Raw genomic sequence first — 14,660 nt, 5'->3', positions numbered from 1 at the left:
TAGGTTTACACTTCAACAGTGTGCGCCAGCCTAGCACCAACCATTCACAACCAAAACCGAGCGACATCGAAAGCAGAAAAGTGAGTGTAAAGACAGTTATTAAGGTAATTAAAATCACCCCTTTTTCTTATCACCCGCGAGTATGACCTCTCGCGCATCATTGTCGCCGACACTGTTCAAGATCTATGGGACGGAGGGATTTTTAACGCCCTGGTGCACATTATCATCGACTCCTGAACCGCCTGTCTCCAACAAACAACATCGGGTGTCGTCGAATCATCGCTCCAGTTTTGAGGGGAGCCTATCGCTTCATCTTCGAACGGATTCCATTTCCTGTACCTAACAGTGCTTGGGGTATTCTCATTTTTGTGCCGGTGCTACTTTTCGCCGGTGATTTATGCTCCGGCGTTTTATTGTTTATGATTATTATTACTTTTTAATTGATTTTGTGCTCCACCCAATTGGGCCGCCCAGGGAAGTTCTCACCCTCGGGTTCATACCCTCGACCCAGGAGTGTGCGGACCTTTTGAATCCAACAGGCGATGAGTTCTTTTTTTCTCTTCGCCTAACGAACTTCAGAAATTCACTGTACATTACGACCAACTTTCTTCGGTCCCATCAAGACTAGCAAACAATTCTGAGCACCTCCAACCAACCAACCGAACCAATCGATCGTCGTCGTCTACCTCTTACCAGCAAACAGCATGCCCGTAATGGTGATGATCATGATGATTTGATTCTTTTCATGGCTGTCACCGAAATCATTTATGATTTATTTTCTCGCACCTTGTACCGGTGCGGCATACTTCTGCCGATAAATAACACACCAAAAAGGCAGCAGCCATTGGCACCATCTGGTATTGGTTGTTGTTCAAACTTCGGGGGATTCCTTCGTTATTCAGATATTCGGTAACTTTCCAACAATGCCATTTTCTGGCGAAAAGAAAAAATAGAATCACAAAAAAAGGGTACATCGAACAAACCTTACCGTTTGGCGCATTGATTTGACATTGATCCTTGGCAAAGAAACAGATTTTCGTTCACGTTTTCACCCGTATCGACCTTGGATGATTGAAGACGAAACAGCAAATCAATAAAGTACCCTGATTTTATCACGAGCTTTCGGGTTCATCACACTTAATAGGATAGTATTTGTTGGTCCAGCTCAAGTACTCTACGCTCCATCTTTTTCCCGCAGAACCTTTTTACATTTTTTCTTCGTGTATCCTTCGAAGCACTAACTATTCACCGTTCAACACAAACGGTGGGCTTAAGGTGGTTGTAAACTGGAACCTGATTCGCTCAGGTCTGATGACAATTCCTTTTTTCGATCTTATCAGCTAGAATGTCATCGAAAGAGGGCACTTTTTCAGCTTAACAACTATTTCGATGAATCTTGCATGTGGGACACTTCGTAAGGGTATAAATTCCTTTTTCATTTCCGTACCATAAACCGTTTCCGTTTGTACACCGGATAGGGGTTTGCGGCGAATCGTAAAAACATAAAATGTCATTTGGTTGAAGTGAGAACAGGAAGTGGTTGAAGTAAAAATGGAGTCTCAAATGAAATCTGCTTTAAATCAACGTAGAAACTCGTACAGATAAGAAATCATTCATTTTTTGCACCAAATTTAAGGTATCACTTCCACTCTTCTTCTTGTGCTGGAAAAACAAGCGTTCTCTTTCAGCTAAAAAAATAAATATTTCTCAATCAGATAGATCTTTTACTGGCCATAAACGGAACCAACCTAACAAGGTCTTTAATGGTATGGGAACATGTAACGTTAAGAAGAAAACTATAATTTTTGGCGGCTTTAGGAAATCTTTTGTTCTGAAATAAGATGTTTCGCTTTTAATTTCGCCCCATCTCCTAAGTAACCGTGTGTTGCTCCAGAAATTCCCAGGTCTTTATCTGTCGTTTAAAACATTAAATGCTGTGGAGCCGCTGTTAAAGCTTACTTGACGCTTTGTATAGCGCGTTACACGATTTCGGTTGATACGGTCAGCCGATAACCATTAACATCACCCAAATTTGGGCGATGGGGCGTTGAACGTATTAGACCTCATCAAAATTTGTGTTAAATAATATAAAAAGTATTTGACTCATTGAAAAAATTATACGAAGCACACCCGTTACCAAGTAGCAGACCAAACAACTCTAAAGTGTTTTGCGCAATTGCAAGCTGGAGATTTCAATTAGAAAGGACACGAACTTTCCTATTGATGCATTAGGAGAGTATGGATTTTTTTTTTTTTTTTTTCGTTAGAACGGCCTGGCCGTATCGACTATTTTACCACGTAGCCGGATAGTCAGTCCTTCCTACGGGGGATTGGCCCGGATGGGGTTTTGGTCCGGTCCGTTCGTGTGAAGACCGGCGTCGCTACCATCATGCCACCGGGCCGTCCCAAGAGTATGGGATTGTATGTAACACGAAACATAGGTAATAGAATTCCAGTTTCTGCAAACTTGCCTTTGAACAATAGTACAATAATTACAAACAATTATGTGTTGGGTGGCAAAAATTGTTCGAGTAATCTCAGTAAAAGATAGATATTCAACGTAAGAAACTGATTACACATTGTATACATTGAGAGATTAACCTACGATTCTTTATTGCAAGCTCCTCAAATCTAATGAAACTAGCACATTAACTTTTTATATACTTTAATAAATGCGGTTGAATCCCCGGACTAAAAATATACGCAGTGCTTGAATAGATATGGCCACATAAAACCATAATCATGAAAATGCATGCACATTTTTACTACACCAAGAAGTTTACTCGGATGTTAACATAGTCACTGAAAACAAAATCTATATCTTTCGTTGGCGCCACTTTTGCCAGACCAGTCCTCCCACAATAAGGAGAGAACTGCAAGATTGATAATTTGCATTGCAAAAAGGCATCCCTATCCAAATTCTAACCTTTTTCATGACGATTTTTGTAACCTTTTTTTGTAAAACAATTGTGTATATATATATTTACGTAGATTGAACATGATAGGGAAAACAAACAAAACAAAGGTAAACTACGCGTGTAACATGTGTGTGATTAACCAATTCTTACTATAGTATAATTTAACAAATTAGACGAAACCACATTGCCGACATTTACACAAATTGCAACACCGTTATTGCTAGTGATTTAGATAATATGATTTGCAAACAACTTCCAAACGGCTTGTACTGTAAAGTGTAGCGCATTGAAGTAATGGGTAGCGAGTTCCTAATCAAGATCATACAAGATAATCGTACGAGATATAATGACTTATAAAAATGTCAAGTGTATTAAACTGCATTTTTGATACATTTTACTACATGTGTCACGATTAAAATCATTCAAACTCAATATATTTTATTCATTACATTTTTCTTCATTTTTTTGATTAATTTAATTAATTTTCTTAATTGCATTTTGGTGTTTTAATAAAACTACGTGCTAGTTTTAAGATCTAATAAATCTCGAATAACTATAATACTTTTATACCTTAATAATACTTTAATTTTCATGTATTTGATTCATTTACACATTTATTATTATTCATTATGTATTGCGAATCAAATTCAGTTTTAAACAACCCTTTTATCGGCTAGTTCAAATAACTCCAAAATGCGATATTTACCAATCGGAAAAGCTAACGAATGTTTCAATATCCCCCAGATTTCGCAGTGGCCGGTCGGAACACGGATTTGGCACAAAGAATACGCACAAATAAAAACAAAGCAACCCGCAGCGAACATCCAGAGCAGGTCAGTATGTTCTGATTAAACATGTTCCATCGAGAATCTGGCTCTTCATAATTAAACATGCAACACAAGATCAGCTGGCCGCGGCTGACACCACCCCCACATCCTGTCCCACCCGGGAAATACACGTACGTTATTTAATCTGCACACCAAGGACCCATAATCCCAGCAGCATCGGGAGCAACAGCAGCAAGTGCAGGAGCACCAGCAGGCAGAAAGGCTTCAATCGGCTTTACCCATGCCGAATGGGCACACAGCTTTAGCGGGTGCGAACCGGTGGCCACGAAGCGATAATTTAATTGAAAGCAGATTTCATTCCGTAAGCGATTACGGAATGGCCGGTCCATCTGCCGGGCGGGAAAACGGTGGGAAATGAAATATCACACCCATATTAGCAACCGCATATAATTGAAATCGAATCACAGCTGGAACAGAAAATCCTTCGTACGAGGCTGCATTTCATAGTGGTGCAAAAACAAATAGTGGTATTATTGTGAAAACGGTCAAAAGTAATGGCCGATCGTGATGGTTCACTAATGACACTCCATCACCATGCGTGAATTATTTAGGTTTAAATTTTCCACTAGTTGCCATTTACGAGCAGACAATTAAAGAGTGCTTATCCTGCCACAAAACTCATTGCTATTTAATCACGTTTGGTATGTGCAAATGAAATTTAAAACTTACCTTAGTATCATCGTTTCTGTTTTGTCAGGTTCTCCTCGTTGGTTAGAATGTAGTTCTGTGGTTCAGAAATTTTTCTCGCTATCGAAAATGTGTCAACTATTTCACCTGCTGTTGATTCTATTTCACTTGATCGGCAAAAAACGCCTTTCGTTTAAAATTAATTTTCACCACTGTCATCCAATCGAGCGAATTGCAATCGGTTGGTAAGCACGATGGCACTGGAAACCGGGAGGGGGAAATTTAACGCTGGAAAGTTTTCCACAATGGCACACAATTCACTTTTTTCCGAATGACACTTCTACGTCCATTGAAGGACCATCGCCGCTGGGCACATATCGACGGGCCACTCCGGAATATATTAAATTTTCTCGATCACTTCACTTGTTTGGTTCTTTGCACTGTGACGGTAAATAAAAACATCCAACTTGATTATTTTACCAATGCACGATACTTGAACGGATAAATTGGAACGAAATTAAATTCGCTACTAGTCAAAATGGATAGCTTTTCCCGCGCGGGGGATTGAGGAAATACTTGAGAAAACTTTTTTCATTTCACTTGTCTTAAATTGTTTCTCACGTTCTGGACTACCAAGTTAAATAAAATTATCCTACTGTACACAACACTAATTTAATAGTATTCGAAACAAGGTTGACATATTAGGTGATAATGTAAAGCCCAGATGTAAATGGAATATGTTTCAACATTGTTATAGGAAATATAGTCATCCTTTTTGTTACAAGTTTAATCCGTTAACGAAATACTCGTAGTGCCGGAATTTTTTTTGTTCTACACAACTTGTGTGATGACACGTTCCAAATCGAAATAATTCTCAACAACAGTTTATACAAGATGATAAACATATCATCTTATAAACTAGTAAACTTATCCAAATCTATTTTATTTAGTGAAATTATTATCGTGATGCCCTAATGGAACGTTAAAAAAATGACTAAATGATCAGTTTTTCCCAACCGAGCATGCCCGGTATAAGGCAATAGACAAGTAGGAAATGCCTTGAGAAATTTGTACTCTCCGTAATCAATATATGACTGATAATACGGCTAAGAATTGTTATAATTGTATTAAATAAATGATCAGTTTATCTGTTTTTATATGTGTATATCTATTGGTATTCGTTAAATATTTGTTAAATTATCTTAAATATCGCTTCGTTTTTCTCAGTCGCATGCAGGTGTAAGAGGTGGGAGATTATCATACCAATGAGAATGAGTCTCATACATGTTATTCCTTCGTAAAGCCACTGCATCGTCAGAAACATGTTTGCTAACATACGCAAAAAAAATCCCAGTCTTCAGTCCCAGTCTATAGTCTCAGGCGATAACTTCGGAATCTCTTTGGATTGATTGAGAATTTGTCTTCTTTTGATTGAGAATCTTCTGCTGTAGATGTAGTTTCCTTGACATCTGTAACTTCAAAAGTTCTTCGGGGGATTTTCTTATAACTTCTTCGATGTAAATGTATTCAATCATAACTTTTAAACAGTTAACCAACGATACAAGATCATTAACTTGAAGCATTAACTGCGGCCCGGTGGCATGATGGTAGTGGCGCCGGTCTTCACACGAACGGACTGGACCAAAATCCCATCCGGGCCAATCCCCCGTAGCAAGGACTGACTATCCGGCTACGTGGTAAAATAAGTCGATACGGCCAGGCCGTTCTAACGAAAAAAAAAAAAAAAACTTGAAGCATTGCTGTGAGCAGCACCTCAACATTTCATATCAGGCCAAAGTATCTTCAATGTTTCAACTTTGGCACTGAACAACAAAAATACAAGAGTTACAGAAGCCCTAATGCTCGTGATGGCTAGCAATTGCTCATTGAAAAGGGTAGTTTTTGAAGCATTTAGATATACCAAAAATTGGTTAAAAGGTGTACTCGTTATGAGGGTTGGGTTGACTGTATTAAACTTTATGGACGTTAATACCAATATTTCCTTTATAATGCTTATGCTGATAGATTCTAACGCCTCGCGATTGAATTACGAGATAAAAATCAAACATTCGTTCTGCATTCCTTGCTGCAAACCAGGAACTGCTACAACCCCCGGACACACCTTTTTCTATGCGTGATTGGTTTAACTACCGATTCTAACGCAGATGGCCTAGATTCTCACCGGCCCATTTATGCTCCCAATTCGAACATCCATACCTGTCGCTACTGACGCTATTCGCTGATTGTCATGACGCTTCCTCGCCCAGGGATAATAGGCCCGGCAGCTGCAGCACAACCGTACGTACCACCCGATGCATGTCTAGCCGAGATTCATGGGTGATTATGATAGCTCTAACTAGCGTAATACGGTCTATTTTGGTAAAGCTCAATGGTGCGTTACCGATAAACCAAACTAAACACCCGCGCTGGATGGCGCGTTTGGGACACTCGCGGCAACCACAACAATGGTTTACGAGGCCCGATGGAAGCTGCTGCCCTTCCAAAAGAGTTGGCTGCAAAAAAGTAAAAAAACCCCGCGCAGAACCAGCAGCAGCGTAAAATATAACAAATAGTAGCGATTGACAATCGATCCCAATCGGCCAACAGTGCGTCAAAGGGGGCGTTGGCGAACTCGCAACGAACACAAGTTAGCAACCCACCGGTTACAATATATTCACCAAATTAATTGACTGTGATTAATTGTGGCCACGCGAAGAGCTATTTAGTTATGGGAAGTGAGCACTGCTGGGTTCGCATTCCCCCGGCCGGTTGCTGATGTTCAAGGTGCCCATCGTTGAGATGGGCCACGGCACAGTAACATCAGCAGCAACAACAGATATAAAACACCAAAACCATATGCTACATAAACAAAAATTCGCCATTCAGTCACGCACGCATTTACTCGCTAGAACTTTGGCGATTTCGTTTTTACTACGCTTATCGAACATGAAACGAACTCGCTGAGCCGTGTTTGGATTGGTAATATTGTAGCGATTCGGAACACAAAAGCAGTCAACAATATGCACAGCACATAGACAAACCGTGAAATTTGCTTATCTTTACGCGGTTATTATTGCAAACATTCGCCGTTTTACGACACTTGGCAAGTTATTTAGTGATTTTCTTGATTATTCACTGTCCACCGGTTACTTTTTCACATGCTTAGTCATGCACACTTCAAATAGAAGACTCCTTGGGTGGAAATCAAAGGACGCCACGGAAGAACAGGAACACAACAGTCGATACGTACAGAAACAACAGTGAAGCGTCGTCAATAGATGACATCATATGTCGCGCGAGATCAACTCAACTCCCAAAACTACGCAAAGAAAGTGATGATCGGAAAGCTACAGCGCTGCCATTCACACGCTACACTGCACGCGGCGAGATTTCAAACATAACTAAACGCCATCAGCCGCAGCATGGTCTTACGGAGCGGAAAACTTCCCGCCCGCTTTGAATTTATGCTGTGCATCGTTCGTACGGCAGAAGACAGGCCGGAACCAGCTGATGTATGTATGGCAATGTAGCGTGGCGTAAACTATCCGCATCGCGCGGGTTATCGCAGTGACGAAGCAACATCACCGTACGGTCGCACAAACTTGCCAAATATTGTTTTGAAATCTAAACTTTTTTTTTTGGTTACTGGAAAGTATGCTGATGCGTTCTTTTCTTAGCTAAATAATTAGTTAATAATATTCTGTGCTTTCCTAAAATCTCATCCATCGCTAACGCACGCAACTTGGCGTGTATATATCATGCATATTTAAAACGCTAACGCAAACACTAACTTATAAAAAAAATAGTAAAAAATACTATTTGGTACACCCCATTTATGAATGTAGTGCAAATATGTCTACCTGAAAATTAAAGATTCTAAAGCCGTTGACAGTTTTCTCTACAGAATGCAACGTATTCTTACCCATGCCTAAACAATTAGTCCTCTATATCCTGGACGATGCTTTTCCGAGGTTTATAGTTGAGCTTATTTAATTTAGAATTATTTAACTAAATATCCAAAGATTATGTTTCACCATACAATCAATCGAGCATGTAACCCGGACATGCCAAATGTAAGGAGGAAAACTTTCTACTAATTGTACAAAATTCAACACAAGCGTTGTTTATAACACGGCAAACGCATATTGGATATATAAATAAAACAAATGATAAATATTTTAACCGGAATTTCAATAGACAATTTGAATAGTACTTAAAAATGAAAAATGTAGAAAACTCTAGCCAATTTCTTTAAGAACTTCAAACTATATGTGTCTGTTATATATGTTATATATGTGTTATATGGTTTAGCGTTAGCGGTACGAGCTCCTCACATGAGAAGACAGCCGCGAGACATAAAATAGAATTTTATCCGATTTTCGGATTTTCAGATTTTCGGAAGATGTTAATAATTGCAATCATAAAGATTACAATAATGGTTTGTGGCAAATTAATTCCGTTTTTGTGATCATTACTTAAGACATTAACAACACAAGTAGTACAATTTTGTTGTAGCGATTATAAGTATATTAAAATGCTCAGCTGATATCTAGGCAGTTGTATAATTGGCTTATTTGTCGGTATTCAAACACGAATCCTCAATTATGCTTCAGTAGGAGATTCCTCTCTTGTTCGTAAACTGGTTCAATTTTCTTCCATGCCTGCACTACCAAAGGTGTCAAAAACATTATCGATTTTACACATCAAGCGTGGTTACACCTGAAGGGAAATTAAGAGGTAACACTCACGGAACATTACAATCCTTAAAACGGTACCTTTCTGGGGCTGCTCTGCTGTGGATCATATCCGCATCTTGATCTCATTTTGACTCATTCCCATCTTTAGCAGATAGTTCTTGTGCTGCTCTTCGAACACTAAAGTTATCTGCATGCGTTTATTGGCCATTTCCTGCAGGCGTTGATGTACAACATGATCGGCGGGAAATAAAGTTTTGAACGCCATTCGTTCAACCACGTACACTTGTGTGAACTCTACCGCAACCACACTGACAATGCGCTTCATGATGAACGGAGAAATCGCAGAAGCAATTATTTATTGTCGGCTAACACCTGCCAAATATCGGTCTGAGCGTACTTACCTTCTTACGAGTGAACATCGACACTTCACCAAAGTTATCGCCATCGGACAAATGACAAATTTCTTTGCGACTGTGCGTATAAACCGCCACCATGCCGACAATAATGAAGTACATCTTGTCCCCGAAAGACCCCGCTTTGATGATCTGCGGAAAAAATAAGAGCCTAAAATATATTTCTATTAAAAGCGTGCATCGGATTTTACCAGATCATCCTGGAGGTATATCTCTTTGGTCATTCTTTCCATCAACGGAAGTAGGGTATCGATTGGAATTCCATCGAATATTTTCACTGTTTTCAAAAAATTAGCTGCACTATAATCTGTGATTCGTTTCTTAAGAGTATCTGCCGAAAATAAAAGAAATAAATGGCTGGATATGGTTTCTTTCTTTTTTCTTCCGCATGGACATTACCGGACAAGCTTTCCATTATGATGTCCTCTTGGAAGAAACAATTCTCATACCGTTTGGCATAGTAGAACAAGAGTCGTTGTTTCATATCGGCTGTGTAAAGCTGTTTCGTACGAACATACGTTTGAAGTTGATTCGTTACCTCTGCGTACTTTCTATCCATGGAGCTCATTATCTCGACCAGCTTGATTATTTGCACTGCGGGCATATTTTGTTTAAATACGAATTCTTCCAGAATAATTCTCAAAATAGCATCAGCATGTACTTACGGAAGATGAAAAGCTTAAACATGTATCCGATCACGATGCAAGCCGCACTGAATGCCTTTGATCGAGCATCCGTGGGAATGTCTCGATCAATGAAGCTGTACGCAAACATGAACCAAGACACTGAATAGAGACACACCACATACTGATTGAACGCTTCCATGTACGACAAACCACCTTCAGTCACTTTGGCATCCCAATCGAATATCACAATTTTGTAGATGCATATGCACCAGTGCACTATCAGTATAGACGTCAGAACGATTCGAAGAATGTAATACTTCAGAAGATCTATTTTGTAACGCTAAAACGAAAATCTGCGTTTTAGTTGTGCTGCAGTTCACATTTGAAGGCAAAATACCTCAAAAACATTTTCCAAATATCCCCAAATATGTCTCAGAGAAATTATTTTCAACATGAGCGTGCCGTGAATAATGTCCATAAGCACTGTGTCAGGTACGGCGTGGTTAGAATTTTGGTAGTACACTCCCACTAAAAGCGTTGCAGGAAAAAATACTAGTATGTCGACGATCATATCACTCTTCATATAATTTCTGGAATTAAATGACAAAACAGTCCATAAACTGAGGCTCTCGGAAACAGCAGTACAACATTTACTCACAGCAGAATCTTTCCGTGGTGCAGGACGACTTCTCGTTTCGACCGATCTTCCAGGTAGCCCGTACAAGCTCGAACCGCAAAATCCAAGGTACCCATGAAGTTTAGAATCATCGAAATCACGTAGGCTCTGCCACGAACTCGCACCAGTGTGGTGAAGGAGAACAAGAAGGGAAATAGCGCGGCAATGGCGTAATAGTACACGATCAACCACATATCCCAGTAGAATCGGAACTGGCTGAATGGATGAATGATGTACCAGTACTCGCTGCGCACTTGGCGGGCCAGCTCGCGTCGATATAGGAAGTGCGAACGGAAATGCAGCGCGGAACTCGGATGATGTCTATCTATTAGAAATAAGCGGCGTAATCGATAGGCTAAGCTCTTTCGATTGGCGATGCGTTCTGTTAGTACGTGATCGTCATCTGAAATTGACAAGCATATTATAAGAGTTATATTTTACTAGAAGGTATCAACAAACTAATATCAACAAGCAAAGTTACCTTCTAGCTGATGTTCCGACACGTCGAACGCGGTTGAGTCGCAACGCTGAGATATTTGTTGATCCATGGAGATGTGTTCAGGAAAGATGTAAGCAGATACTCTGCTGTACCTGCAGATGTTCTGTTGCCGCATATTTACTGCCCATTAGCTTGTTAATCAAAATCGTAGCGAATTAGCTTTATAGCATTATGTTGAAGTGAAGATTTGCTCCAAGACACATCTTCAATTTCACCATGGTTACTATGATTATTGGAAAGTTCCCTACATGACTACAGAAAAAGAGGAATATTTGTTCACATCTGTTTTGCTCTTTTCTTTACTAATTTCAGATAACTTTTAGCAAACACTGCTATAAAATTGTCCGCAAGCATCCTACGCCTTTTTCCAACGTAATCCGATTTAACTGATCTTGGTTAGCCAGGTTCTCTTGACCAACGGGAACCGCTAGCTGCAGTAGGAAAGGCGCTGTTAATAAACTCAAAGAAAAATAAACGCACTAAAAACGATGCTCGTACACTTTTTCCATCCGCTTGTTTCATCGCGGCAACAAACTAAATTGCAATGACACCAAGTACCTCCAAGCAGCGGCGGTCATTAGAACTGCATAGCATTCTGGCAACAAAGACGTACTCCAGTTAAACACGCTTCTCCCCCATCATGATGCATTATGTATCGAAAGCAAACAGAAAAACATCGATCGTAATAATATTTCAATTACAGTTCCGGAGCTACCATCAACTACTATAAAAACATCGATGTCGCCTCGCCGCAGTTTATTGTTTCTGGCCGTTCATTACAAAACCTTCTGTTTTCCTGGGTCAGTCAACACAGCGCACCGTACCCGGGTCATCTAGGTCAGCTTGAACTATTTTTCCCGACTGCGCACATATCTCTCCCAAGATTGAAAACATTAATCTGTGAGGCTGAAGAACAGCAACCAGGCAACAAATCGACCTCAAAATCTTATCTTGCACTGCCGCCGGGTGAGGAAATTCAAGTCTCAAACATCTTGGGATCCGTTTGCAGTGCGCGCAGGAAAGCAACGGGTTGCACACTCGCACAAACGTACATAATTTGTTTTAAGATAAAAAGTGAAAACTACGCCACATTAAGTACATACATACAACCCGCGGGGTGGTGTGGTTGAGAGTTTCATCATCGACCGCGGTGCGATAGTAACGCCTTCATCATGATTCACACTCAGATGGAAGATTCTCAGTATGAAATCCGCCAACAGGTGCTGAATCCGAACCAGCGCCAACAGCTGGAGGACAGACGACGGATCAAGGAGCAATTACATCAGCTCGAGCAGGATAACGAATCCCCAACGCACATGTACCGGCGCAAGCTGAAAATATCGACCGATGTCGACTTGCTCGACAAGCACGATTCGTTCTACCACACCACCAAGAGCTTGCTGGTGTTGTTCCAGATCATGGGTGTGATGCCGATTATGCGCAGCCCGAAGGGTGTTGATATGCCCCGAACTACCTTCACCTGGTGCTCCAAGGCATTCCTATGGGCGTACATTATCTACGCCTGTGAAACGGTCGTCGTGCTGGTGGTGGCTAGGGAACGCATCAACAAGTTCATCTTTACCAGCGACAAACGGTTCGATGAGGTGATCTACAACATAATCTTCATGTCGATTATGGTGCCGCACTTTCTGCTACCGGTTGCCTCCTGGCGCAACGGTTCTGAGGTGGCCAAGTTCAAGAACATGTGGACCGACTTTCAGTACAAATATCTTATCGTCACCGGGAAGCCGATAGTTTTTCCCAAGCTGTATCCCATCACGTGGGCCCTCTGCATCGTGTCGTGGTCGTTGAGTTTGGTAATAATCCTGTCACAGTATTACCTGCAGCCTGACTTTCAGTTTAGTCACACCTTTGCCTACTACCATATCATCGCCATGCTAAACGGGTTCTGCAGTCTTTGGTAAGAAGCATCTTTCCCTTTTGAAGTTATCCACAATCAACTTCAACGTTGAATTATTCACAGCTTTCTCTTTATCAAAAAACGGCACTTATTTTACGACTGGACACGTTCATATACAATTATGATTCAAATTCCAACAGGTTTGTCAATTGCACCGCATTCGGTACGGCTAGCAAGGCCTTCGCCAAGGAGCTAACAAACGTACTAGCGACTGAACGGCCAGCAGCGAAATTGACCGAATATCGTCACTTGTGGGTGGACTTGAGTCACATGATGCAACAATTAGGTACGTACGCGTATGGATCTAACACATTCATCCCCATTCCTGGATTGGCAACGCATGCACAGAACTGACCTATTCGTTCGTATCCCATTTCAACGGTTCCATGCTATGTTTGTCCCACAGGTAAAGCCTACTCCAACATGTACGGTATCTACTGTTTAGTCATATTCTTTACTACCATTATTGCCACTTACGGTTCGCTGAGCGAAATTATCGAGCACGGTGCCACATATAAGGAAGTGGGTTTATTTGTCATTGTTTTCTATTGCATGAGCCTGCTGTTCATCATTTGCAACGAGGCCCATCACGCATCCAAAAGGGTATGTATGTGTGTGGTGTGCGTTTTTTAAGGGCTTTTTGCCCACATACGGAGTTTTGTCGGTCGGGTCATCGAGGCACGAAGACGCATGCAATTCATGTCGAAAAAGGTTAAACCGTGGGGCTGATACATTTTTGGTTTGGTTTGGTTTGCATTGCTCGCAACGAAGATACGTAATTACTGTAACATAATGTATCCTTTACCATCAGGCACAGAGCTCAATTCATAAAGCTGCATCTCCATTTACAGGTTGGACTGAACTTTCAGGAACGATTGTTGAATGTTAATTTGACGGCAGTCGACAAGGCTACGCAAAAGGAAGTGGAAATGTTTCTTGTCGCCATCGATAAAAATCCTCCCACGATGAATTTAGATGGATATGCCAACATTAATCGAGGGTTGATCACATCGGTAAGAAAGTATTTGCAAAGAAATTACAATCGAGACGAGAGTAGCAACTTTGTTGTTTTTCACAAAACTACACAGAAGTCTTTTGCGTATCGTTGCGTGTCGACTATCAACGATGTTAAAAAGATTAATTCACTATTATGATTTTTTCTTTCTTTCGCAGAACATTTCCTTTATGGCTACATATTTGGTCGTTTTAATGCAGTTCAAATTAACCTTACTACGACAAAGCGCTAAAAATGCTTTCATTTCTTCACTAAAAACTAACTTGTCTAGAATTCGCACTCTCGATGCAGAAAAACATAACACCTAGATGAAGTCGTTATTCTAACCGCACTAAAGGATTTGTCGCTATTGCTGTAATGCATAAGCAAATAATCAATAGAAAACACACTACAAAACTGCATACGATTTTAGTTGGTTTT

The 14,660-nt window shown here is 40.6% G+C and overlaps 2 protein-coding genes across 2 annotated transcripts; one reads left to right on the top strand and one right to left on the bottom strand.

The window, feature by feature from the left end:
• Positions 1 to 9,193: 9,193 nt before the first annotated feature.
• Positions 9,194 to 11,419, bottom strand: LOC128711851 (potassium/sodium hyperpolarization-activated cyclic nucleotide-gated channel 1-like). The gene is made up of 8 exons (XM_053806737.1): positions 11,287 to 11,419; positions 10,788 to 11,208; positions 10,527 to 10,719; positions 10,169 to 10,469; positions 9,903 to 10,097; positions 9,695 to 9,834; positions 9,492 to 9,635; positions 9,194 to 9,409 (listed from the first exon to the last, which is right to left on the bottom strand). Exons 1-8 carry the CDS (start codon positions 11,417 to 11,419, stop codon positions 9,194 to 9,196), a joined length of 1,743 nt encoding a protein of 580 aa, XP_053662712.1.
• A 1,057-nt stretch (positions 11,420 to 12,476) lies between these two features.
• Positions 12,477 to 14,548, top strand: LOC128711852 (gustatory and odorant receptor 22). The gene is made up of 5 exons (XM_053806738.1): positions 12,477 to 13,225; positions 13,366 to 13,511; positions 13,632 to 13,828; positions 14,077 to 14,238; positions 14,399 to 14,548. Exons 1-5 carry the CDS (start codon positions 12,477 to 12,479, stop codon positions 14,546 to 14,548), a joined length of 1,404 nt encoding a protein of 467 aa, XP_053662713.1.
• The last annotated feature ends 112 nt before the right edge of the window (positions 14,549 to 14,660 follow it).

This window comes from Anopheles marshallii, chromosome 3 (assembly GCF_943734725.1).
Source record: "Anopheles marshallii chromosome 3, idAnoMarsDA_429_01, whole genome shotgun sequence".
Lineage (NCBI taxonomy): Eukaryota > Metazoa > Arthropoda > Insecta > Diptera > Culicidae > Anopheles > Anopheles marshallii.
This window is presented reverse-complemented; position numbering and strand designations above follow the sequence as displayed.